We start from the raw sequence: 27738 nt of genomic DNA, 5'->3' as shown, positions 1-27738 counted from the left end.
GATACTGTTTTCTTCTTTGTATAATAGGAATTAATAGTGAAGTTCTTATCACACATAGGTTTTAAACAAGGTTTTAATGGAAGTACACTGTGCAACTCACTATGGTAATTTCATTTGATTAAACAATACCTTATCAAAATTAGAAACTTTTGACTTAAAGTTTTAATTTGAACAAATTGATTAAAAATACATTATAAATAAATCTTAATTTACATAGACTTGATTAAATTTTTTTACTAACTTTACAAGAGCATTATTGAAAGAACAAAGGAATAAGAGAAACAAAATTTTAAACTACAGCCATTCTATTAAGAGACCGTATATTACGATCCCAGTACTTCCATTGTGCAAAATGTACTGATATACTGTACCTGTGTATATTTAGCCAAATTCTGTATAGAGCATTATGGACTTACAGATTACTTTATTTTGTACTGTTATACAGAATAAGACAGAGTGCATAACTTTTTAATACTTTAGGTAAGCCTTTTGGAGAAACTAATGGACATTTTAAAAACTTACTTATAGTAAGAGCTGTTTTAATCCTAAACTTTTAATAAATAAGGCTATTCCAGTATTGTGGAGTTTCCAATACATTTACAATTCATTTTCCAGGCACATACCTTCCAAATTACAATACCAAGATGTCATCAGAGTGTTATACTATAAATTATATCCATGTTAGCCTGGTCCAATGGCTTGATATCCATTCAAAAGTTAGTCATCTGACACTTCAAGTTTTCTTTGTGGAATTGTCAAGGTTTTTTGAAAAACTCTATCTGAATTTTCAGGAAATGAAGATAAACTAGCAATTGTGTTTGGCCCTCCTGGAGTGCGGAAGAAATTTTCAGTCACTACTTGTGACTCCTTAGGTTTTGCTGGAACACTAGGCTGCTTGAAAGGGAACACAAAATTATTGTCATTGGAAATAAGCAGAAAACAACAAAAACAGAACTACCAATAAGAATTGATTAAAAACTATGGAATATGACTAATCTATAGAACTGGAAAGAGTACACTTGTAAGAGTATCATTTTGTCCTTTCAGTCTGTATTGTTTATACAATCAAGTGTCCTTTAGGTAACAGAATTTAGGGGCAAAAAATACACAGCTTAATTCTTCACTCAAGCTACGTATATTGTCATACCCCATGGATTGCTGCATACAGAACCAGAATTTGAAAGTTAACATTCAATATACGATGAGGGAAATTAAGAATTTAATGGGGATGAAAACGAAAGTTAACTAGACAACATCCTTCTTCTGTCCATGTCAAGTGCCATCTTGCCTTCTGCAGCCCATTCAAAGCATCTCTGCAGTTAGCCTTTCATCCCACCCTTGGCATTCCTCTGACTGCCTCCGCTTTCTCTACAAATATGAATTGCTTGTCTCTTTTTGCTTAGAAGTACAGCCCCACTTCAGGTATCAAGTCAACCTCCACCTCTACACTAGCAATCATACCAGCTTTGCCATTTAAGTCCAATCTTCTGAGGTAGTAGTGTACCATAAGTATCTAAAATTTAACATAAAATGGAAAAAACTGTATTTAATAGTTTTCATACCTGCTGTAAAGGAATTACTGCAACTGATTTTCCATTCAGCTCATAATCAGGAATCTGAGATTCATTTTTAAGCACTTTTCTTTGTTGTAAGTTCACATTTTCTGAGACTGTATTAACATGTTCTGCTTTTGGAGATATTGGCAGAGACTGAAGAACAGGATTTCCAGAAACCTGCACACCAGCAGGTATCAATCCTAAGTGTTGTAGTGTAAAGTTCAGAATGGAAGAACTTGGATTTTGGACAGAATGTGTATGGCCTGAATTAAGACATGAGCTGTTTACTACAGGTGCAGCAGCTATAGAAGATGGTGATACCATTATATTCATGGGCGTTACGTGGAAAGCAGGAATATTAACTGCTGTGAGCTCGGATGCTGTCACTGGAATGACACCTATTAGGGAAAACATGGGAGGTAAAGGAAAAAAAAGAAACCTTAAAAAACTTAAGCCTCTTATAGTATTAAAGTCTAACCCTGAATGTTGAATAACTTCAGCAAGTTTGGCCTACAATGCTTAAAGGCAACTAACTTCATATGAAGTGGTAAGGGCTGTACAAATACACACCAGTAATAGGTGAACTGTAGGTTGCCGGTTGTAATGAACATATTCCAGCTTTTTCCTTATTAGAAAACGTTGTCTCGTTGCTATGTTGGGTGCACCGAGCAATAGGAATGAGATACCCCGATGGAAACAAAGCCTGAAAAAGAAAGGATAATTTTTCTTGCAGACTAAATAAAAATTTTTTTTTTTTTTATATTCTTCTATTGAGATGACACTCTAGAGAAACTGATTCTAATTTCTCACCCTTTCATCTGTCAGGTCTTACACTGCATCCACACACTGACATCCTACCAGAGGCTTGAACAAGACTCCTTCAACCATCACAGTAGCGATTAACTGCTAATCAAGTGTAATTCAGTACCCTCCCTTCCCTGAGTCAAGTGTGCTGCATTCTATTGACTCTGAAACAAACACACTGAAATTGGGAATCCAACCTGAATTCAAGCAATATAACTTAAGCCAGACATGCTTAAAAGGCAAGTCTAAAATGTAACTTTTTAATCAAATCCTTTAAGTTTCAACTCAACTGATGGCATTTTGTCATACTGTTCTCAACTCAGCTCAAACTTTTGCTATTAAAAGGTTTGATACAAAGTAAATTATTATTATTTTTTTTTTATATTTTTGCTCATTTCTCCCTTCTCCAGTCCTGATTTTCATTAGTAAGGGATCTTACTGTGGAGAAATGAATTTTGCATGATAGCAGATGAAAAGCAAGCATAATACTTAGCATCCCAGAGATCTTGTGTACAAGATCTTTAGAGAAAAAGTCCTGGAAATCCAAGCAGCTAGAAATTGCTGGTCTTCAGTGGGAAGTATACCTCATGAGCATGAACAGCAAATGGAACAGGTCTCTCTTGTGTATTATTGGTTTTGCTTCCATCTTCTGGAAAACCTTCTCTCCTTTCTTTGTCACAACAACATTCCATATTTTGGTCTAGTTTTTCAAATTTGATCTGTCCTCTTTCTTGAAAACTGATGACTTCAGTATCTACGTGCAAAGCTCTAGAAGATGGTCTTTCATTCTTGACAGACTTTCCCTGAAATATTTTACTTGTTTTAGTATGTGTATTATAATATGCTTTCTTAATTACAAGCCTACTGTGTACACATCATGAAAAATGCATTTGCTTTCTACACTGGTTATTTGTATTTGCTAATTTGCACCAGGAGACCCAGGTAATAAACATGTCCTCAGGAGCAAGGTAGAAGGGGTAGAAAGCCATGCCCTACATCATTTTCTCAGGTACTCACTAAATATAGTTCAAGAACACCTATGAATCTGCCTCAACAAGTTTCAGCTTCTCCTTGGTCCAATATTTTGTATTGCTGTAGGCTTTGTAATACTGCACTGGCCACTAAGATAAACATCCACTACCATTAAGATACAAATCCTTGAAACATTTCAAGATTCTGGACCTTATCATATGCTTCAATTTTATAAGTCTACCTTCTCTCTGAGAACTTTAGAAAGACTGCTCAAATTGTCTCTGGTCATAAAAAAGGTAGTGTGCAGGGTCCAGGGCAAATCAGCAAGGGCAGGGCCCCGCCCCCAGACATAAGGAAGCCAGCAGCAGATTCAGCGGCAGGGAGGGGTGGGGGGATGGCGAGTGGACAGACGTGCTGATTCAGTGGCAGGGGGAACCAGTGGCTGGACATGAAGCCAGTGGCAGTGCCGAGTCGCTGCGCTGCTCCGTGGGGCCTGAGGCAGTCGCCCCGATTCGCCCCCTCGCCTAGGGACAGCCCTGTTTATAACTTGCAGGGGGTGGGGGAGAAGGAGGTCAAGTTTTGGAACGGGCTACCTAGGAGATATTTTAGAAATTCGATTCCTGGAAGTTTTCAAGAACAGATTAGACAGACACTTGGCTGGAAGGAACAGTTTAGCCAGGGATGTTCCCATCTTGAGTAGGGGGCTAAACTACATGAAGTCCCTTCCAGCTGTACTTTCTTATGAGCCTTTAAAAGCCAACACTGACTGTTAAAGACCGCACAAGATACCAAGTTCTCAAAACTTCCCCAGAAAAACTGTACCAATATCCCCAGTGTTACCAAGCTTATGTTTTGGTTTCCATTTTTATGCCTTGGTAAGCACTTCTGGATGTTTTCTCCGAATCCAAGTATTTTAAAAAAAGCAAATGAACAAGTAAGTAAACAAACAAATAAATGTGAAACAGTGATTCAAGGATGGCCTTTTCAAGGATACGGCCTGACCAACAGCACTATATATCACATCCAAATGTCTACCAAGCACCAGGCAAACCAACAGCAAGGACTAGTGAATGCTCACCCTAAAAATAAAGAGAAGCTAAAGTAAAAGAAGGAATCGTACCTTAAACAATATTTGAAAACACTAAACATCTGTATGAGAGAGTTTTCAGTTGTGCCTTATAGTTCAATGTAATTTTTTCCATTCAAGTCTTCCTGCCCCCAAAACCTTTTTTCATGCTACAAGAATAGATGCTTCCATTCTACAAAGTGGCATGAAAAATCTTGTTGGTGATGCACTCAAGTTATGTTCTTTCAAACTTTATTGCACTAAGGCATTAAGACTAAGAGTTCTCAGGACAATTTACAAACATAATGGCTTTCAGTAGGATCCCGAACACAATTTAAAATAGCATATTTGTACAAAATAAGAATTATACATTTCTAATGTTACTTACCATAGGAACACCAAGACTCTTCTGACCATGTTTGCATTTTTTAATTAAACTGTTTTCCTGTAATGCTTGTGATCTTTTAAGAAGGCTCCGTGGTGTAGATTCAATTTTTGTAACTTTTTTCTCTTTTGCATTCAAGAAGTTTGTGTCATCTTTAACTACATTACCATCCCCTTCCTCAGTGGTCATTTTACTAAACGGTACTTTTGAGTTAACTTCCAAAGCAGTTTTAACTCCAGTCACATTAGTACAGGGTACTGACTGTAACACAAAACTCGGGCTATATGTAGTTGCAGTTTGGGCTTGAGAAGGATGGAGATATATTGTATATGAAACACCAGCATGGGGATGAGGTAGCATTACTGGAGACATTGAATTGTGGCTCAGAGGCAGGACCCCTAGTGAATGAACAAGAGATGGACTTGGAGAGGTAGTGTAAGTTTCAGATTTCAAAATAGATTCAGGAGCTGCCAAGTTACATTCCAAATTAGATGTCAATTTCGTTTTCATCTTCAGTTCACTAAAATACAAAAACAAAAACTCACATGTTTATGTTAACCAGAAGCAGTGTTTTGTGTCATAACAAAAATATAACATGAATTTGCACTTCTGCATCTACAGTATTAAGGTAGATATAAACTCGGGGCATATTGTACACAGGCAAGTGCCGCAGCAAGTACTAGGACACTTGCAGTTGTATAAGCAGCAAAATGTGCGTCAGCGCTGAGAAAGTGGCGGCAGCAGCACACTTTCAAACTAAAACACATCAGAGGTGCTTTGGTTCAAAAGTGCACTGCCTCCATTTTCTGCGTGCTGACATACATTTTGCCACTTATACAACTGCATGTGGCCCAGCACAGTTTGCCTTAGCTTGCATGTGGACCAGACTTGATTAATTGCTTGGAAGTGGCAGATCCCCAGAGTGTCGTGAGACAGAAAGAGTGTGTATAAATGCCCATGTTCAGTTCTAACAGCAGTTAATGACTGTGATCTAGAACCAGTCAGTTGCTGGCTAAATACACCTCAAACTTAGTGGCCTAATAGCAAGAAAAAATTTCTGACCACAACACATGTAAACATACCTTGATTGTCCTTCTAGCTGCTGTTTGCAAATTGCTGCAAGATGAGCCATTTTACTTGGGAAAGTTGAAGAATTTTGATCACAGCCTGCTTTGGGGAGGGGGAAAAAATAAATAATTAAATAAGCTTTAAGTGAAAGCTGGATTTCCTTTTAAAGATTTCATCCATATTTATGTAGTGTGAATACTTTAGTAATGAGAAACCAAGCCTTTCACCACCATGTTACAGCATGCCTGTTTGTAAGTTTAATCAAAACAACTGCTATACTTCCAATTCAGCCAAGGACAAAGGACACGTGGGGGCAGAGAAAATGCTTCAGGGACATCTTCAAGGCAAACATTAAGTGTGGCACTGACATCACAAATTAGAAAAAACTAGCCAGGGACAGGGCTACATGGTGATGCCTCATGAAAGAAGGTACACTTTACTTTGAGGAAAACCATCTTGCCCTGGAGGCAGACAAACAACAGAAACAGAAGGAAAGGAAACAAAAGCAAACAAGATTGTGAAGTCTGCAGTTCGACCCTCCCTTTAACCACCACCTGTGGCATCTGCCAGAGAGTCTGCAGCTTTAGGATTGGCCTCCTTAGTCATCTACAACCCTTTACTTGACCCACAGGAGTGATCATCCTTGACTGTGAGGGATTGCCACTGCTGATCATTCAACTGTAACCCAGATTGGTTGTCAACTGGCCAATGACTTAAGTCACTGGGAGCCAACCTTTTTAGCATGCAAAAATCTAGAACTCTGGTTTCAGAGATGATACCTTTTATTAGACCAACCTTTTTAGCAGCCAAGCCACAAATTAGCCCTACACTCTCCAAGTTCTATGCCAATCCTCTTCCCCATCTGCCACAGTACTGCTCGTCTCTTCCCTGAACTGTAGCGTGTGGTATATACTGTCAGTTGGCCACTCTAGCAGAAGTCGCATAAGGGGTGGTAGGAGCCCCAGCTCATTTACTTCCAAAGTGCATACACTAATTGGCACTTTTTCCTGATAGTTTGAGAGAACATGGAATTGCACATAGAAAAATAAATGTTCTTTCAACCTTAAAGATGTTCCAAAAGAACCCTGAGAAGTGTGGAAAATAGTAGTGCATACACAAAGAACAGACAGAATTCCTGATCAACAGGGATCCTAGTTCTGATACAAAAATTTCAAATTCTGATTAAAGCCCCCAAATTAAAATAAAAAGCCACTATATTTATATATCAATTGAACACAATGTTTTATTGATATATTTATATTTTTAAAGCAATGTGGAAGCCTACCAACGCCTTAATCGCTATAATAAAATATATTCTAAATACCTGTAAGTTTTGGCATTTGATCTTGGGTTCTTTTTATCATGGAAAATCAGAACTCCACCTACCCCCTGAAATCATAGAACGCAGGTCCAGGCCCCTTACTCTCAAACCACAGCCCCCCCTAGCCCTTCTGCTGCCTCTCACTCCCCACCCACAGGCCCCTCAGGGGCCCTGTACCCACAGCCTCCTCTCCACCCTGCTGGAGGGGATACCCAGATGCCAGGGCTACAGGTCTGCAGCCCCCTGCCTCCTGCAGCAGCACCTGAGCCCTGGCTGCTGCCTGTGAGACGCCAACTGCTATAGTGGAGCAGAGTGCGGAGTCAGCTCCCCTGGCGGGTAGCACAGCCAGAGCAGTGCCCGGGGGGTGGTCTGGGCTGCCCACTGCAGGCTCAGGGTACTTGTGTCCCTCAGGTCTGTGCATGAGGCATGGGCTCCCTGCCCTGTTGTACTCCCCGGGGTCCCACCTGTCAGGCCGCAGAGGCACCAGCACACCAGGGCAGAGTGGGGCCAGGCAGGGAAGCTTTTTGTCACTGTGAGACCTGTGCCACCCTGGCAATGTGCTTCCTGCCTGCCCTGCAGCAGCAAGGGGCAACCCTGTGCCACTACCCGGTATGCAGGGGACATCTTGCAAGGGTGATGCAGGGCTCACAGCAGCAAGGAGCTTACCCCCAGCCCCACTCTGCCCTGCTGTGCTGCGTCCCATCCATTGGGCTGCGAAGGCCCTGGGTGGGGGAGCCTCAGCCTGCACCTGCCTCATGCACACATCTGGGAGGCACAGAACCTCCCCTGGGAGTGTGCGCAGAGGTAGGGATCTAGCCCCACCTCCTGGAAAACCTTCCTGCAACACCATCCTGCTCCCTGCTAGGGCCCTGTGACTGTGCATTGTGGCCCTGGGCCTCAAGCTCCACTCACTGCCTGGCTGTGCAGCATCTCCAGGCCCAGCAACAGCCCCACCCAACAACCCTCCCTCCCTTTGTGGGCCTCAATCCCCTCTCTCGCCCCTCAGACTTACCTGCGGGAGCTGCTTTCCAGGCTACTTAGTGGCCATGTGCATATATATGCACATGTCACCCCCAGCCTGACCACCCTCTTCCATGTGTTTCTCTATTAAAATGAGGAATCTGTGTTTGTTTTTCCATGGGAAACAGAAAACCCAGATCCCTTCTGAGCAACAGAAACCTGAACACTGTTAAATGCAGTGCCACAAAAAGGGTGGAGTGAAAGCACATGAAAATAAATCATTCTTTTTTCAAAACAATGGAATGCTTAGAAGCTCTGTAACAAGGTACAGTTATAAACAATGAACCAAATTCAGGTCAGATATAAAGGACTGTGTCTATATTGCTGTACCTGCTCACATCAAGTCCAAGGAGGGAAGGCTTCTTTAATTTTGTTAGAGGTTAGCCTTTGAAGATAAAACTACTTCTACACAGACCTCAGATTTAAAGCACTATCTGTATAGAATGGCATATTCTTAAAAAAAAAAATGGATACAGCATTTACTTTTAAAACACATACTTGTACTTGTTTTAACAGGGCTGGTAGGAGCAGAATGGATCCTCCGGTCACTTTCTATACTCTTGACTAGCTTCATTAGAGATGGGTGGCGAGTGAAGATCTGCTTGCCTCTTGTTGGGAAGAGATTTTTTGAACACTGTTCTTTAGAAGGTTTAGGTTCTAAAGAATTAGATGGGACGAAGGTAGAAACAGTAGATATAGGTTTTGTACCTAAAATGGAACATAAAAAGAAAAAAACCTCAAACTGTTATTTTCATATATTTAGTTAGATAGTTATAGATGTTATTTGACAAACTGTCAAAGACATCCTTTTACATAGAAAATTAAGCTTTTTCCAGGAGAGAAAAAGAATAAGTTCAAGCCAAAAAAAGAGAAGGAAAGAAGATAGTACACCCACCCTGAATATCTGATAAAACCTCTGGTCCTGTCCATTTGAATGCAGGTTTTCTGCCTCGCTCCTCTGTAACATGAACTTTCTTGATAAGTTCCAGGCTACTGAGAACATTAGCTATATCGTATAGTCTCCTAATTTTGGCTGAAATAGAAGAAATAATACAGATGCCATGCAGAATTTCTGGTTCATTAAAGTACACTTGCAATCAGGCTACAGATGCTACCTACTCCCCCCAAGCCTTTTCCTCCATTACCACATATAATCAAAAGTTGCAACTAAGGTTATTAGATCCACAGTGAGGTTACTTTTTTTCAGTTCACTGGAGGAATTTGGGATCCTTTAGTCCCTGGAACAGATATTAATGCTTTGAGGCTACGTATCTTTGCACAGAATATTTTCATTATCCAAAATAAAGGAACGCAAACTTAAGTTCAAAGAAATACTGATTGCAAGAATCCACTTGCAACTTACACAAAGTTGCAAAATTTCCCATAATCTACACAAAGGAACATCTTGAATAAAATACCTGAAAGTACCTTAAGAGCCCTGAGATGCTGCAAGCCCACTACCCCATCAAAATACTGCAGCACTGCTCAATCACTCCCCAGAGCCAGGAAGTCACAGTTTCACTCTGAGCCCACTTTATCTAGATTTATCCTCTACCTCTAAATCTGGCTTTCACTAACAGTGAAGTCAGGAAACCCCATGTCATATATGCAAACAATGCATAGATATCATGTTTCCTTTCACAAACGCCTCATATCATGTGCTCTGATTACTGCTTTAAGAACACCTCCAATCTCATCACATTATCCTTTCTATAATATATATACTAGTTTAAAGCAATTCAGCTAGTCTTCCTCCAAAACTCCTCTCATAAGATACATTGTCCATTCCTTGTACACTTGTTCAGGTTATATTCATCTTTTTTCAAAAGATACAGATGATCATAACTGTTCTTAACATTTTAAATTGGGGGGGGTGTCTTACCAATACCTTGCACTAATGGTACTAAGACCTTCCATGTCTTCACTACATATCTTCACTTGTCTTCAATATCACATATAATATTCACATATCTTCCATGTCTTCACTTTACATAGCCTAAAATTGTATTAGGCTTTTCCGTGGTGTAACAGAATCATAGAAAAGTAGGGCTGGAAGAAACCTCCGCAGGTCATCTAAGCCCAACACTGTACCTGAGGCAGGATCACCCCTATCCAAACCATCCTATACAAAACTGTCTAATCTATTAGCAAAGCTACAGTTGACCCTGGCACAGCCACAAGACATACCACCTTAACCTGCCACAGGTAAAACAGCCAATATCCTGCTGCTATGAGGTTTGTTAAAATATGCTTGAGAAATCCAAAGAAGAGACCCATGCCCACATACCCTGCCCCCCTTTCCTCCCCACCTGCAGAGGAAGGCAATCCCCTCCACCCCTCCTATCTGTACCAATTTGACCATGGGGCAAGATTCCTTTCTGACCCAAATATGGCAATTGGTCTGACCCTGAGCAGACCAGGAACTTCCAGGTTTAGGTCCCATCAGAAGCACTGCACAACCCAAGTCAAAATCCTCAGCCTTGGATGCATCCAACACCCAATGCTTCTGAAGAAGGTGGGGGAGAAAAGACAAATGTCCATCCATCCCGACATGTAGCATGGGGTGGGGGGAGGAGAGAGTTTCCTTTACAGCTCCATGTGGCAACCAGCAAAGCCCAGAAGCATAGGAAAAAACCCCATAGTAGAGCATAGGCACAGCTATGCCTAGATCATCCTTATCTAATGCCTATCCAACTTCTTGAACATCTCCAGTGATGAAGGGTCCACAACTTCTCTAGCCTGTCTATTCCACTGCCTTATTTTTTATTTATTTTTTAAACAGTGAAGACATTTTTCTAATTTAAATCTACTTTGCTGCAGCTTCAAGCAACTGGTCTCACCTCATCTGGTATCCTCCGTCTTCTTTAAGGCAGCTCTTCAAGTACTTGAAGACCGCTATCACATTCCCTCTTTAAGCATATTTTCCACAATCCGAACGTGCCTATTTCCTTCAACGTCTCCTGGTCCGATTTGCCTTTCAACCCTTTATCATTTTTCTCACCTGCTTCTCTCCATGTCCTTTTTGAAATGTGCAGTCTAACTGCACACAGTACTCTAGATGAAGCCTAACCATTACCAAATAGGGGTTTTATTCACCACCTGTCATGCACCTAAAACTTCTTTTAATGCATCCCAAAGCTACATCACATTGCAGACTTATACTGAGTTTATTATCTACCACTACTCCTATCTAGCCACGGTGTCACCCATTTTGTATTTGTATTTTTGATTAGTCTTCCTGAAGTGTACCACCTTGCATCTCTTAGTATTGAACTTTTCTGTTAGCTCCAGCCCAGTATTCCAATCCACCAAGATCCTTCTGAATTACACTTTTGTCCTCCAACATGTTCACAGTCCTTCCCAGTTTAGGGCAAATCTGAAGATTACAAGACCTGTTTCACCAAACAAATCATAACACACCACCCCCAAAAATACACACACACACTGAAGAGCACTGGGCCTTAGACTTTACTTAGTCTCCCGCCATTCTGATATAAATAGATTTATAACTACCCTTTGTTTGCAGCTATTACACATGGTCATCCTACAATCAATTGTTACTCTCAGGTACCTCCCTTCCTCTGTTGCTTCCAGTATGAGCTCAAAGCATCAGATACCTACAAATTTTTCTTTTTTGTAAGAAAAGAAATTAAAGAGCTGGTCATAACTACTTGAGTGGGGACGGTGAATGGGGAAGTGAAAAGAAGAAAGACTTGACAGTTGAAACACTAAACTCCGTTTCTTCCCACACAGCTAACTAACTACTGCCTGTACTCTAGAAATTGTCTTTAAAAAACTTTCCAAGTAGCAGAACTACATAGTCAAAATATAGATTTGGCAGATGTAGTGACACTCATATCTTCATACAAGCACCTTTTTTTTTTTTTTTTTTTTAATTTCTTAGCCAATTTGTCAAAGATACAAATCACTAATAAGCAGCTTGGTAATATTGCTTCAGGGTTAGCAAAAAGGGGTTTACTAATGTCCTTCTTCTTTTTCGTTGCTTTTCCTACCACCAAATCCAAGAGCAAAAAAATCTGTGTTACAGCTCTAGTTAGAGCCTACATAGCTTAATTAGAAATATATTATAAGGAGGCAGAAATCCTACTGTGTTTCACAATGCATAAGCTTGTATATAAGATTACAGCTTACTAAAAATCACTAGAAAACAACTATTATCATTTGGAAATACAATTAAATATATATGTTAGGTAAGGTTTGTCTCAAATGCAGACCAAGTCTAAGTAGTCACAGGAGCATTTTACTTACTTTTAAACTTGCTTTTATCTAAATCTTCCACATGGTCTTCTCCAATCAAAATTTTAGCTGCAACTTCAAGGCTCACTATTTGAGGAGTTGATACAAGAAAGAGCATCACAAATTTCTGACTCATTACTCTTAAAGACTTGTCTTTTCTGCTGTTTACTGAAGCTATGCAAAGAAGGGAAAGGATTGAAATGAATCAAGTGGCATGTCATTTGTAACAGCAGCGTTAAAAATAAGTAATTTAAATATTTATCAACAGGAATTTTAGAATTCTTCATTCAAATAGTTGACACTTCCACATATAAAAATCTGGTGACCTTCAGATTTTAGGATTTAAAGAGAAATATTCCTGCCTTGTGAGTGGCTATTTGTGATTAACCATATTTCTACTTCGAACTTTAATTTAATTTTAAAAAGCAAGAAAAAAAAGCACAAAGGAAAAAGCATTACCAGCACGAAATTCCATCCCTGGAAGTTCAATAAAACACATTTCTGAATGCTCATTTATGCCAATCGTTTTTGTTGCTGTCTCCTCATTTTTCTCACCATCCAATTCAAACTCATTTTCATATTCTCTCTTCTTGATCAGCTGAATAAGTTGCATGTATTTGTTCTCTTCACCAACTTTTTTCAAAGTCTGCAGGGTTTTGTTGAGATTATGACGGCCATGCCAAGCATACCTGTTTTTGGCTAGACGGCTCACCATATGCAGACTCTCTAACACATTCACAATATCATATATGCGTCTCCGTTCAACGGCTACAAGAAGAGAATATAAAGGTATCTTAATATTATGATAATCGAATTTATTATTGACAACTTCAAAAAGTATAATTTATCTAGAAAGTTGATTTAAAATATGATGTTCCTTATTTGTGCTCCATTAAAAAAGAAATTAAAGAACTATACTTCATTCTTCAAAATAAAACTTTTTTTTTTCCATTCTGCCATAATTTTTCAGTGCTACCAGAAGAAAAACAAAACCTATGTAACAGATTAGAAGATAGTGTGCTCTTCCACAGCTCCAAGGATTCTGTAGCATCCACAGAAATGAAAACTTCCTTTTGTTTGAGTCCTGCCTGCTTTCTGAACTGACAAACACAACACAGCAAACATGTTTGACTGATAATCCACTTTAGAAAATGCAAGTCCTTAAAGAAATTCATCAACATCAATATTTATTTAGACTGACTCATTGAACATTCATGAAAAAGCATCACAAAGCGGTCATTCGTTTTATAAGGTCTTTTCTATAAGTCATCTCTTTTTTTTAAACTTCTGACCCCTTGCCTTGGCATACAGCAGCTATTCTCATCCAAAGTGTTGGGGGTACCCTGAAGTGCCAGAACAAACTTTAAAGGGTGTGCAGGGAGTTTGAGGAAATAAGCAGATAAGTACAGGTTCAGGTTCTTCCTGTATGGCTGCTCCTTCTCCCACTACCTGGTCCCTCAGCAAGGAATCAAACACTGTAATAAATAAGTTAGCTTTTCAAACAGGGTGCCATTCAATTCATAGGTTATGGAGGGTGCCTTCAGTCTAAAAAGGCTGAGAACCACTGCTATTGAGATAATGCATAGAAAGATCTGAAAATTGGTATAAAACAATTAAATACAATGTAGTTTTTAGTAAAGTGCAATTTTTCCTCTGAAAGACCATCTGCTGATACAAAAACAGCATAAATTTACATTTCATTAACTTGGACAGACACAGAAACCTTCTTTCTAGGCCTTAAAATAACATCACTTATCCCTAGTGATCATAATTTAAAATTTCAACTTTGGATGAAGAACTTAAGTAAAACATGATACCAACAAGGGCAATCATATTGATATTATCTGGATTTCCTGCAAGTGGCACCTTGTTTTTATGTTACGGTTGGACAGGATATAAATTGCAGATGCTACTTTGGAAATACTATTTTTACAGATCCAACCCCTTAATATGCCAATAATTTTCAGGTCCAAGGCCAGCATTCAGTTTTATGCAATATCTATAATAATTCATATTTCATACAAACACTTTGAGATCCTTTTTCCTAAAAAGAAAAAAAAAATTGAAAATGGAGAACAATTTCTGCTAAGTAAACAGATTTTCATGTCAAACTTTGAAAAAAAGTTACTATAAAACTAAGCATATAACGTATTAATAATGGTGAAATACTGAGTAACTTCCCATTTTATAAAAAGGTATTCAACTTTAGCTTAAAATTAGTCAGGATATTTTTATTTAATAAAATAAGTTTAAAAAAAAAAAAAAGAGTACACTAAACAGCTTATGGTACCCCTTTACAGCATATTCAGATGAATAAGTCCTTACATATTTCCTATTCATAGATACTGTAGGAGATGCACAAACTTACTAAGTTCTTCTGCTACTTCATCAAGGCAAATATAATTACTCTCTCCAATGATGGGGTAATTAGGATAGCGAGCTAAGAATTTATGACATAATAATCCTAGACTTTTTTCTTTACGGCTTGGCTGAGATTTCTCATATTCATCTCCTGATAAATGCTCCTGCATCAAAACAAGAAATAAAAATGTGCATATTTTTAACAAAAGTTTGATAGTTTTACAGCTGGCAACAAAAACTAACAACTAATACTACAGGCCTTTTCCTTAACAGCCAGAGCTGCAAAAGGCTTCAGAACTTCTGGCTAAAAGTAATAAGATGGCATTTCAAAAGTAACTAGTCCATAATTAAATTAAAGAAGGAAGTTGAATTACATTAAATGTCAACTTGCACAGTTTGTTGCATGCACTCAATATTGAAAACTATCTAGTGAAAAAAACCAACCAAATAAAATGCTAAGTAACTAAATAAAATATATATTTACAACATACCTGTAAACAATGTTTTGCTTCTAGGATTTCACTTCTGCTATCTTGCAATCCCTTTTTCTGTTCCCTATTTCTAATCTCAGGACTAGCCGCACTGATCAGTATCTTAAGGTTAGTAGTGGGTGTCCATGGGTCTCCAAGAGGGATCTCCTTGAGTTTTGGGGGTGTTGTCAAAGGTCCAGAGTTAGACTGGATCTCTGCTAATACTGAATGTGAGGTAGCTGATTGTTTCAGGGGAGTTTTCAATGTACTTTTACATGGCTCAGAAGAGCAGTTTTCCTGCAGCAAGAAAAAGGGAAACAATTACACTCCAAGATTTTTGGGGGCAATATCATACATAAGACTTCAGTATAAGACTTATTTCGGTGTTGAAATAAAGATTAGTTTATTTTGGACTAAATTGTGCAGCCTTACAAATAAAGGCTTCCATTAAATCAACAATGGTTTACAGTGTTCAATGGTACCTACCATTTTTAGCTCCTAAGAAAATATAAGTCTGAGTGTTCACCCAACCTAAAAAGGCTCATTCATCCATCTTCTGAAAAACAATACCAAGGGTTGCTAGATGAAGTGGTCAAGCATACTGTTTCTGAAAAATGTGTAGCTCTCCTGAAAAGTTGCCGGATATAGTGTCTGGTTTGCTTTGAGATGAGATGATAAGTTTGGGTAAAGTGACTAACGAAAAAAGATTAAAGAAAACAAAAAGCCCATGAATTACTGACAAAGGGACTTGTCTTGCTTGTGCTAATAACAGGCCATACTATGGCAAACCATATTTTCTGGGGCAGAAGAGGCTCTTGAACATAAGATGAAATTTAAAAAAAAACAAAAAACAGAATTCTGGAAAAAATGTTTTTAGCATCCGTTCGACTGAACACCGATAAAACATAGTTATACCCAATTTGTAGACAATGGAATGACCTGCATCAAGCAAAAACGAAGAACTCAAATACGAGCTCCAACTTCTAGAGGAATAATCTCTGTATTAATGAATCTTACTTAACATTTTAAGACATGTATTTGTGCATTTTGTGTAGCTGCTAGAATATGCTAGGCATGATGGATAACCTTTGCCTCTACATCTTAAGCTGCACACTCTCTTATCTGTGTATTTGCCACATCCAAGATAACAGGGCTTCAGTGCTGACTAGAGATGTCATAACTACCACAACAGACCTATACACCCCTTTGCTCAGATATCTGCATAACAAGAATAAAGTAATTCATGTATACATTTTACAAGTCACAGGTATGTTGCACAGGTTAAGACATAATGGCCAGGGTAGATTTCCCCCTTACAAACCATATAAAGTTGTTATACACAGACAGATATAGCACAAGCTTTGGTGGGCTAAAGCTCACTTTATCTGCTCTAGCCTACAAAAGCTAAGTTTGTAATGGATTGTCATGTTAGGGTATTTCTTAGATGTAGTTAACTGTGTTAGTCTGCAGTCAGGTAGAAGGCAGGGTAGATTTGCAACTCACAGCCTAATTAAAGTGGGTGTATCTAAACAGACACACACTACAGACAGACATGTCTAAACTAGGACTGGCAAACCAGTCAGTTGCCCAATTAATTGGCTGCTTTGCCAACCCTAGTTTAGACATGTCTGTCTGTCTGACTTGTTAACTGACTGCGTATTTTTTAACCAGTCAAAGATTATAGCAATTTTATAAAAAAACCCAATAACCTTACTCTTTTTGTAGTTTTCTCCACAGAAATATACATAATTTTAAATTGTTTCTGACACATTCCTTAATGGAAAATACATGCTTTTTCTCTGTGTATTATTTGGACCTGCTGGACCTAATAAAAGATATCACATTTACCCAAAGAAATGTGTCTGCCAATTGAATACCTGGTGCTTCTGGTTGGTTAAGAGTGATGGTCCAGGAACTATGCCAAGGGGCCAGGCTTTCCCAGCAGGCCCCTTTTATAGGAGCAGTTGGCGATTTTCTTTTTTTTCTTTTAAATACAATTTTGACCTATGTTTGACCAATCAATTGACTGAACTTTATTTAACTGGTCAAATACCTAACGCTAGTACAGGGGTGTAGGCTGTACACTAGTACACACACTTTAGATAGACAGGTAGAAACAGATCTTACACACACACTTTAGACAGAAATCATTAAATACACACACAAGTGCTTTGGGTAGGCACAAGGTGCCAAATCTCCCCCACCCGCTCCTTGATTTCGCCATCCAGACTAACGCCAACTACACCTAAGAAAAAAAATAAGGCAGCCCGCCACAGCGCTGGAGCCGGCGAAGGGAGCTCTTGCTCTCAACAGCTTGTGCAAGGTGCATCTATTTGAAGCCAGAGGCACCAGTCTCACCTGCCCAGCATCCCTTCCCCAAGGCGACACAACCCAGCTTCCTTCCTCTATAGCAGCAGTTTTCCATAGAAAATGAGGGTTGGAAGGGACCTCAGGAGGTCATCTAGTCCAACCCCCTGCTCAAAGCAGGACCAGCACCAACTAGATCATCCTAGCCAGGTCTTTGTCAAGTCTTAAAAACCTCCAAGGATGGAGAGTCCACCACCTCTCTAGGTGACCTGCTACAGTGCTTCACCGCCCCCTTCTTGAGAAAATTCTTCCTAATATCCAACCGAAACTTCCCTGGCTGCAACTTGAGACCCCCTGCATCCGCTTCTCCGGAGCCCCCTGACCCACAGGCGCGGGGATTCACACGTCACCCACCACCGGCATCTCGCGTGGACCCCTGCGGCAGCGCCCGGCGGACTACCAACCACTGACCGCAGCAAGTCGGGCCGACCGTACACCCCGCCCCGAGTGTCCTAGGTACCTTCCCCTCGGGCCCCGCTTCGCCGCAGCGGTCCATGTCCCTTGCGCGGCGCGAAATGCTCCTTCACAGCCTGGCGGCGCCGAGCGACATCGTGGCGGGGCCGGATCCTGCGAGGGGGACACAGGTTGAGAACGGGGAGAGCGGCGAGGCGGGCGGGCCCCAGCTGGAAGGGGTCGGGTCGGGTCCGAGTAAGGCCCGCCCCTCCTACCTGCCCGCCGTCCTAACTGCTGCCCCGCCGCTGGCCCCACCCCGCCCCGCGCGCCGCAGGGCACCAATCGCGGCGCGGCTGGCGGACGCCGATTGGCTGGTAGGGCAGAGTAGGCGGGGCCCTGCAAGGATCGGTTTAAACGTTTGGCGCCACCGGCCCCAGCTTCCCGCGGCTCCCCCACCCGAAGGTGTCGAGAAGTGGTGGGCAGGGCTAGCCCTTGTCGTCCGGGGCCCCCCCCCACACCACCACCACCACCACCACGAGGCGTGGCCTCTCCTGCCCCACGCACCTGCGCTGCGCGCGGGCACGGTCCTCGCGCCGATTTGAATTGAACTAGCCGAGACTGCAGGCACCTAATGCTTCCCCCTCCCCACTCCCGCGGGGAAAGCGGGACGCCAATCGCAGTCTACCGTCTCCTCCTGCCTGACGAATAGCAGCTCGGCGTCGGAGCCCCGCCCACCCCTCGGGAGGGGAGCGAGTTCGAAAAGACGTTGGCGGCGCAGCAGTTGGGCGGGGGCGGGAAGTAGGAGCGCGCGTGCGGTGGGAGGCGGGGCGCCCCCTTCCCGGGGTCTGCGAGTCGAGGGAGCCGGGCCTTTGGCGCCAGCCCTGCTGCCTGTGTAGGCACATGGAGCAAGCCCCCGACACACACACACCGCCTGACCTCCCTCCCTTCAGACCGTCAGCTGTGTCTACACACGCTGTAGACAAGCACACGCACCTACTTTAGACAGAGATATCTCAATACACACACCACAGCCCCCAAACAAGGCCATTCACACCCCAGCTATGTGTGTACACACACTCACACAGCCCCCAAGCAAAGCCATATGCACGTACTTTAGACAGATATAAACACACCCCCCCCCCCCCCCAGTCCCCAAACAAGGCTATATACACGTGAACACCCCCTTCCTCGGAGCAGCCATGCAGGCCCACACACTCCCCTCTCACCTATTGTCTCCCAGGACCTGGGATCCTCCCTGCCAGGCATTTGCATTTTCACGGACCTGCATTTTGCATGTTGGCTCCTTTTCCATCCAGGAGGACACAACACCAGCAGACTCTCCCTGTGCCCAAAGAAGGGTACTTGTGCCCAAAAGCTTTCAAAGAACAAATTTACAACTATTTAGCTGGTCTAATAAAAGATCTTACATTTACCCTAAGAACCTCGTTTGCTAGTTGAATACTCTGTACTTTTGGTTGGTTAAGTGCGATAGTCCAGGAATTATGCTGAGGGGCCAGGCTTTCCTAGGATGACCTCTCTTATTGGACCTGCTGCCTAGCTGGGATAGATTTGGACAAGCTTTTGGGTGCCAATGTTCTTCCTCAGGTGTGCAGGTGCAGCCTAGTGAAGAGCCTCCATGGGAAAGTCCCACAGGTAGCAGACAGGCAACTGGAAGCAAAGCGGCTGATTACTAGATCAAGGGTGTGGACTGGGCAGGCAGCCTGAGCTGATTGCTGCTACCAGTGGTGGCAATGCCCAGGCCTGTAAGTTGGCAACTCTGTCCATTGGCTGCTTAAGGTGGCACTCGGGCTGAACATACTTGACCTGTTTGAGCTTCTGGCCTTGCAGCAAACCTTGGTCCTTACTGAGGGACAAGCCCCCTGCCCTGTGTTCAGTACCTTTGAGGGTTCCAAGTTAACGTGTTTCCATGAAACAACAGCCACTAATTAAAGTTTGTTGCCATTGAAGCCTGTATGTAAATGTCTGTCCTGAGCCTGCTTCAGAGTCAACTCTCAGATTCATCAGCCCCTGATGAAACCAGTCATCTGTTTTTAGCTTGTTTGGCTATCTTCCCCCTTTCTTCCTTGCTTGAAAGCTGGTTTCTTATCTCTCCCAATTACGTAAAGTGGTCCAATAAAAATATCACTTCATAGACTTTGAAACAAATTATACATGCACCACACATTCTAGATGAAAATGCTGCAGAAGAGCATTTGTGCAATAGACCTGCCAAGGAGTCAGCCCTTGTTTTAGCAAAGCCAGATTTTCTTCTTTGGTGCTAATGACACTTACATGGCAAGGTCCCTGATTCTCCAGATTAAATCCATTTATGCAGGCCTCCCAGTACTTTAGATGGGGTCAGTTTGTTTGTAAAACATTTTATGTACTGATGATTTCATTGCTCTTTTCTTTGGTCAGCACATCTGCACTATGTCCAGCTGCTTTCAGTTGAAACTAAATGACCGCTTCTTCTTTTGGGGCACGCTCCTGCCATTCATTCTTTTACGTACAAAACTCCTGTTGATTTAGTTTCTTGCATGGCTGAGCTCTGCTACTTTTAAACGTGTATCACATATACATAACACAAAGAGAAAAGGGAAAAAAATATCAAGTCAACACAATAAATACAGTAAATACATCTAGTCATGCTCAGGCCTACCTTTAATCTTGAAAAGAAAAAAAAAAATCTGTTAAGTGTATCCTTGAAACCCAGTTTATACAAGTTAGACTTGTTTATCCTGAGTAATACTACAATGCCAGAAATGCAAAAACATTGCCCAAGGAAAGCCTGTTTAACCTGTATTAGATGAACCCGTTTTAAAAAATGGGTTCAGACAAGATGAATGCGTTTCTCCTTGATGCACCAATTTCGCTGGTTCTCTAGCTTTCCATGTGAGCAAAAGCACTTACAAAAAGAATTTAATAACTTACTAATTCTGTGATTTATTGAGGAAAAGAATCACTAATTATTTACCTTGTGGAAAAGAAGTTCTTACAACTCTTAGAGATAAGAATGCAAGAATTATCTGGTATCGAGGTGCCCTGTATCACTCAGAACGAAGAAATAACAGAATTATTTTTACTTGAAATACCAATCGGTAAGGTTTGCATTTTGAAATTTATTCTCCAGACAGTATGCTCCAATACACTAGAGTTAGAGTTGTGAACATTAACAATTATCTAAAGAGAAGAGTTTAAGATAATGCTGTAGTTTCCTCAGAGAAAAAGCAGCATCAGCATTGAAAGCTGGGGAATTCAAAGTGCGGATCACCCAAGAAACTTTAACTCTTATCCTGATATCACCTTCTTCATACAATGTGCATCTTTTCCAAATCAGTACCTGAAACTAAGAAGTGATATAAATGGGGAACACCAAGGATCAGACAACTTTCCTTCCCCTCATGCTTTTGAAAGGGTAACCTTGATTTGTCCCTAGCCATCAAATAAAGGACTAGTATTTCAACATAGCTAGGGACTTCTTAGGTAACGAAAACACAGCAAGTCACAAATTGTATTTTCTTTACTAGTTAAGATAATGGTCTGACTGACCTGATTTGCAGTACATCTAAAGAATATTCTAGTAGTCAAGAAAGGGTAGACATCATGAAGAGGAGCATAATGTTAAGAGAGGTGGAATTGCCCAAAGTAATCTAAATTAATAAACACATTCTTTGGTTTCAGAAATCAAACAAGTTGGAACAATTCAGGCTTTCAAATTAAAGCTGTTCCTGATCCACTTTCATTTACACTGAGCTTTGGAACCTATCCTCATCATTTAAGCATAACCCCATGATCCCTGCCCAAACATACACACAGCCATATCTCTCTCATGTCCTTCATTCTGAGGGACATGACTCCTTTTTGTCTCAAGTTGATAAGTTGCACACATGTCTGGCACCCCTCATTTTACACTGAGAACATCGTTTACATCACAAATAAAAAAAATTGTGAAACTAATTGCAGCAAGGATGACTAACATTAAGCACATGAATCCTACAGCATATTTAAACTCCCTTGTCAGTTTGAGCTTTCATAAATACAATGTACAAGCGAGGGAACAATAAATTAATAAGTATGTTCATCAACACTATGGTAGTATAGTTAATTTTTATGTGCCACCTGTCTCTTTTCAATTATTCATATAATCTTTTATCCCAGTGTTGAAAAGCAGTAACAATAGGCTACTCTTGTCTTTTCTACTGTAACCCAGGTGCCTTCTTCATAGGTGAATCCTATATCTACAGTATAGAATACAGCCAGATGTGGTCAGTTTTTGCAAATTTTGCATACAGAGTCACACTTCTGGATTAACATATGTTATCAGTACAGTTTTATTTTACTTTAATTATGAAATGGCATACTTTTAAGTGTTTATGTACTTCGCTCATGGTTATGATGCTACACTTCCGACACTATTTAAGTTGTAGCTAATGGCTATTTAAGTTGTAGCTAATAAGCATAAATGAATACAATATGCATAAGGACTTGCTCCAAGATAACTAGTCAGGAAATGCTGTATATAAGTAGTACTATAAATCTCTCTCCCCCAGGAACATATAACAAATTAATCAATGCTTATAAAATCCCTCCATTTTCTTACAATGGCAGTTAAATGCAATGTATAAAAGAAAAAGCTAAAAAAGGAGATTTGATCTTGCTCTTCTTATAAATCCTATGGAAGAAATTAAGTGCCTAAGAATATTTTTCCCTGCTTGTTTTTAACATTAGGTTATGCTGAAGATTTATCATAGGCAATTGTGATACTATCTCAGAAACACTTCCCTCAGAGCATCTAGACTTTGAATAGATTTGCACTTGGATTCGAATATATGGATTTACAATTTGGATTATCAGGAGGATAAGGGCATTAATTATTAGTGTAGACATAAGCTATGCAAGTGGGACTAACCTTTTTGGCAGGCTTACCACAAGTTAAGCCCCAAGCCTTCCCAAATACCACTCTGATCTTTTGCCTGCATGATTTGCTGCTCTGCTTCTGCCCCCTGCTTAGTGCCACATACAGAGGCCACCCATGCCACTTGTGGCACACTTAGGGCAGGGGTGGCAACCTGCAGCATAAGAAACTATTGCTTCTACAGAGCTTGGGATAAAGTGTATAAAACAGGCTTTGGAGCAGTCACCAGATAAGTGTCCTAACTTGTCCCAAGAACATTGTCCAGTGACATGGGTGCTAAGGTGCATGGTTGACAGCCCAGAGGTTGCAAGTTTGAGGCCAAACTAGAAGTACTCACAGAGAGTGGCCTGTCAGGTTCTAATGAATCTGCAAGTTCTGCTAAATACCTTGTTACAAGGGCATGAAAATGAAAAGGACATTCTCCTGCATGCATGCTTAAATTTTTCATTCTTTTATGCTAAGTGGAAGAGCTTGAGAAGGTGTTAAAAAGAACATTTAGTCACTCCACACTGAGTAACCTCTAGCCTGCTAGTCAAGGTACATATCATGGGAGATGTTTGAATTCCTTCAGGAAGAGGAAGGAATTAAATCTGGGTCTCCCACATCCTGTGCAAGCACTCAAACCCCTGAACTGTTGTTGCACAAAGGGAAGATAAGACTAGCTTCTCTGCCAGCTGTGTTTTGAAAAAGAAATGTCCCCTTAGTTTCTGGAAGAAAAAGCTTAGGTACTTGACCTCAGGAGTAGGTTCCAGACAGTGAATGGAAGGAGGTATCTTGGGGTAGCATGAAGTAAAATGCCTAAGCCCTGAAGAGGGATATAATTTAAGACATATCCCTGCTTTCAGCATTTCCTTATTAACCATGTCTCCCTGCTCAGCGTGTTAGTTTATAAGGATCATTCCCATGTATTGCACAGGGAGTCTAGGCTTCTGGTTCATAGCTGTGGATTCCACTACCATGGTCAGATGCCAACAAGGTAGGCATTGCAATATTTAATGTTCAGCACCTAAGTTGCTCTCTGGATCTGGGTCTTCATGACTGTCTGCTATTTGCTGATTATTTTTTTAACTTCTGTCATGTTTTCCTCCATTATTTCCATTACCCTCTGGACACTGAGCACTTGATATGGACAAAATTTACATAATTTTAAACTTGCTGGTTTTGTTGATGTCTGTTTTAATGCCAATATGTACAGGACGTTCTGGAGCAAGGGAGTCTTTAACAAAGATTTGACTATGGTTCTCATTAAGGTATAAGAGTTCATGATATACATGTTCTAAGACATCTGAAAAGTCTATTGGCAGAACTAGGGAGGATCTGTGTGATATTCCTGAGTTTTCTAAGCTAGCAAGATAAACACTATTCACATGCATATGGATTGCAGAATTGGATTTCCTGAGACTTCTCAGTATCCACGTATTTCTCTTTTTCAAAACTAGTTTAGCAGAGTCTATATAATATTGGATGCCAAACTTCTCAACTCCTTACTTCTGAAAAATGGAGTTAGACTCCTATTACATTTAGCTGCTTTTGAAGTAACAACCAATTATTTAAAAGCAAGTTCAAAGTTCATAGGAATATGCAAAACAAGATGTATTCAGGAAAGGTGGGAAGAGATGGGATTGTTTAGTCCAGACAAGAAACAGTTGAGGAGGGGATTTAATAGTAGTCTTGTAATGTTACTGTGCTCACAGCAATGATAGACTAGGGAATCTGTGAGAAGCAAGATTTGTTTGGTTATATCTTTTATTGGACCAACTATAAGTGGCACTATATAGTTGGTCCAATAAAAGATATTACCAGCAAAAACGTGCTTCTCAGGGGATTTGATAGTCCACAAATATGTAAAAAAAGTTGTTATAAAGAGAAAAGCGATCAATTGTTCCTTGCGTCTCCAGGGTACAGAACAAGAAATAATGAATGGGCTTAAATTGCAATGAGGAAGATTTAGGTTAGAAAGATCTTTCCTAATTAAACAATATCTATAAAGGAGGTTAAACAAAGCAAAAGATTCATAACTGAAATTTTTTTAAAGGAGGCTAGACAAACATTTGTTTGGGGTGATTTAGAGACAACCCTGCTTAGAGCATGGAGTTGGATTAGGCATCCTCTTGAAATCCCTTCTGGCCTGATTTTTCTATGGTGGCATCAAGTAACGTGGTTAGTGTTTTGGATGCAATCAGGTTTGGCTCCCCAAACTGACTGCATTTGGATCATTTGGAGGACAGCCATCAACACAAGTCTAAAGCAGGGCTCAAACCTATGCCTCTGCAGTAAGGCACCCTAGCTGTTCTTCCACCATGCTCCGGCTGTTTCAACATTGTTGGAGCAATATTTAAAATTATTAAAAGCTCAAGGGTAGCAATGGTAAGGTTAGTGACAGCTTTCAGCCAGTAAGTGGCACTGTCAGATCCATAAGGAGGTACGACATGTTTCACTCAAGCATTAGAGGGAAAAAAACTCATTTTTTATTCATTAGTTTGGATAAGATTAAATCAGAAGTTGTATGATTGAGAGGAAGGATTCAATTTATTTTAAATTTTATTTATTTGCCTTTAATTGTTACATGATCTTCTAAAAATGGTCAAATTAAATTAAGTAGTGTCAGAATCTTCTGATGGAAGGGGGTGAAACAGGAAATATTTTATGGTAACTCAGCTTCCTAAACAAATTTACACCTCCAGTGGTTAATAACAGGATCCTTGCCTTCTTTCAGGGAATGCTAATTAAAACTTAATGCATACACCAGAAGTGATGCTGAAAGAATGCTAAGGAGGAAGCACATACTCAGAAAAGAAAATGCAGTGTTAACTGCTTCACTGCTGCAGGTATGCACTGTTGTTGTTTTATTGATTTGAGTTGATGGGGAATGAAGGCTACAGCACAAACATGTGCATGCATGTCCAGAATCAGAAGGGCTTTAGGCAAGATGCATTAGTGTATTCCCTCCAATGCCAAGGTATGTTTGACCTTCCATTTCTGTTTTTGGTGTTTGCTACGTGGATTCCTTCAGATATTTTTCAGTAGGGCTTAAAATACAGTATATCAGGCCATTTAGCATACGCTGACATAATGACAACTTGGAAGTTTAAAGTTATCACAGGTGAATAATAGGAAGAATTTAAGAACAAGCTGAAAGAAAATCCCAATTATATTTCATGTATTAATCCAAATCAAAACGTGTTGTGGAGCAAGGACCTGTTTTACTCTGTGCCCCAGTATCTGGAGGAGTACGGTCAGCCTAATTGTTACTCTAATGTATTGCAATGCCTTCTTTATACTGGCTGAGATTAAAAAAAAATTGCAAGGATCAACAAGGAACGGAATTCAAGAGTAGGTTAAGAGGGCAATGAATTAAAATAAATTAATCTTCAAGTCAGATAAGAGAGAGACATTTTGGGAATGTTAAGAAGAGTTTATTGAAGCCATGATAGGAACCACAGCCTAGCATTTACTGTAAGGGTTGACGAAGTCATAGGCAGTCAGCCCTAGTGATTCATCCTAAATCAGGGTTTAAAGGAGTGAGTGCCAAGGCCAAATCTGCATATAAAGTCCACATTTCAGAATGTCACACTGAGGTCATGGTCAAGCATTCAATCCAAACCAGGAAATACAAGGCAGTAACAGAGTTTAATGGGAATCAAAGCAGGACAGCCCTAAGCAGCTGCACCAAGTAACCTTGTTACAGGCACAAGGCCCTGGAAGAAGTAGGAAGGGGTTTTAGCTCTCTGGTTAGCCCCAAATCACCTGGTTCCTTCCTAGGAACCTCTTGGCTGTGGTGCGACTAGCACTGTATCAGCTGCCTGGTAGCGCAAGGGCCTGGGCTTCCTTTAGTGGTGACCACATTCCAGGTTCAAACCGCAGCAGTTCTGACACTAAGAGATGAAGACAGGAGAAAGGGAGAACCTGGACACACAACATATTAACACCTGTGATATTTGCATTAGTTTTGCATGCCAAGTATCTGAAGTGAACAACTGACCACATTTTCTGGGGTATTTGCTGAAGTAGATGCTCTGCAACTTTAGGTAACAGTGGGGAGGCGCATCATAGCCTGTTCTGTTTGAACAAATTATTATCCCAAGATAAGGAGAGGTTATGCTAATGTAAGCATGACACTTTTCCAGGCCCATAGGTAGAAAGTACAGGAAAAACAGGAGAGGGGAAGGGGGAAAAGCAAATAAAGGAGAAGGGGTGGCAGTTATGATCACATATGTAACAAAGGGGCATGAGAAAGTTAAGTACAGATATCCTGGAGGTTAAATTGGGTTCAAACTGGCCACCCAATTTAAAATTTAGTTTCTCCTAGTGCCAACCTTATTCTAATAGACCCAGTCTCAGTGACCAGCAATCAGTCTAAACCTGTAACTGAACAGAAGTTCCATGCACACAAACCTGTCTAAAAATTGCAGAAGCCAGTTTAAGTTAAACCTGGATCTATATAGTAGCAGATTCATTCAATTTAGGTCAAAATAGTGCATGGAACTTCTGTCCACTTTCCCTGCGCAGCCCCAGAGCTAGGAAAACATAGCCACTAGCCCCAGTCCCAGGGCTGCTCTTTTAACCCACTCTCCCTCCACACTGGTCTATTTTTTGCCCCACCCCTGGCCCCTTACTTTCCCCTAGCTAGTGCTCTCAACCCCTGTTCTACAAGCTGCTCCAGGTGCAGCTGCTTTTATCAGTGTTTGCTGCTGCTGGAGTCAAGCAAGTAAGGTGATGGGGGGAGAGGTGGGAGGGATAGGTTCACTGGAGGGGACCCCAACTGTGGGTCACACTTGCTCTC

At 40.8% G+C, this 27738-nt stretch overlaps 1 protein-coding gene across 4 annotated transcripts; it reads right to left on the bottom strand.

Annotated features, from left to right (window-relative positions):
- Positions 1–55: 55 nt before the first annotated feature.
- On the bottom strand, positions 56–18707 carry E2F8 (E2F transcription factor 8). 4 transcript variants are annotated; one of them, XM_019477182.2, is made up of 14 exons: positions 18605–18707; positions 18108–18214; positions 15302–15577; positions 14818–14974; positions 12909–13217; positions 12462–12623; positions 9088–9225; positions 8691–8900; positions 5866–5953; positions 4787–5303; positions 2945–3163; positions 2127–2259; positions 1563–1954; positions 56–894 (listed from the first exon to the last, which is right to left on the bottom strand). In XM_019477182.2, the coding sequence occupies exons 2-14, from the start codon at positions 18141–18143 to the stop codon at positions 718–720; spliced, it is 2814 nt and encodes a 937-aa protein (XP_019332727.1). In that variant the 5' UTR covers positions 18144–18214; positions 18605–18707; the 3' UTR covers positions 56–717. The 4 variants fall into 4 exon arrangements, with proteins under 4 accessions (XP_019332727.1, XP_014457935.1, XP_014457936.1 ...); XM_014602449.3 differs by lacking the exon at positions 18605–18707 and having other exon boundaries at positions 18108–18313; XM_014602450.3 differs by lacking the exon at positions 18605–18707 and having other exon boundaries at positions 56–891; positions 18108–18313.
- Between the last annotated feature and the right edge of the window lie 9031 nt (positions 18708–27738).

Source organism: Alligator mississippiensis, chromosome 2, assembly GCF_030867095.1.
Source record: "Alligator mississippiensis isolate rAllMis1 chromosome 2, rAllMis1, whole genome shotgun sequence".
Taxonomy (NCBI): Eukaryota; Metazoa; Chordata; order Crocodylia; family Alligatoridae; genus Alligator; species Alligator mississippiensis.
The sequence above is the reverse complement of the archived record's forward strand: the minus strand, read 5'-3'. Positions and strand labels throughout refer to the sequence as shown.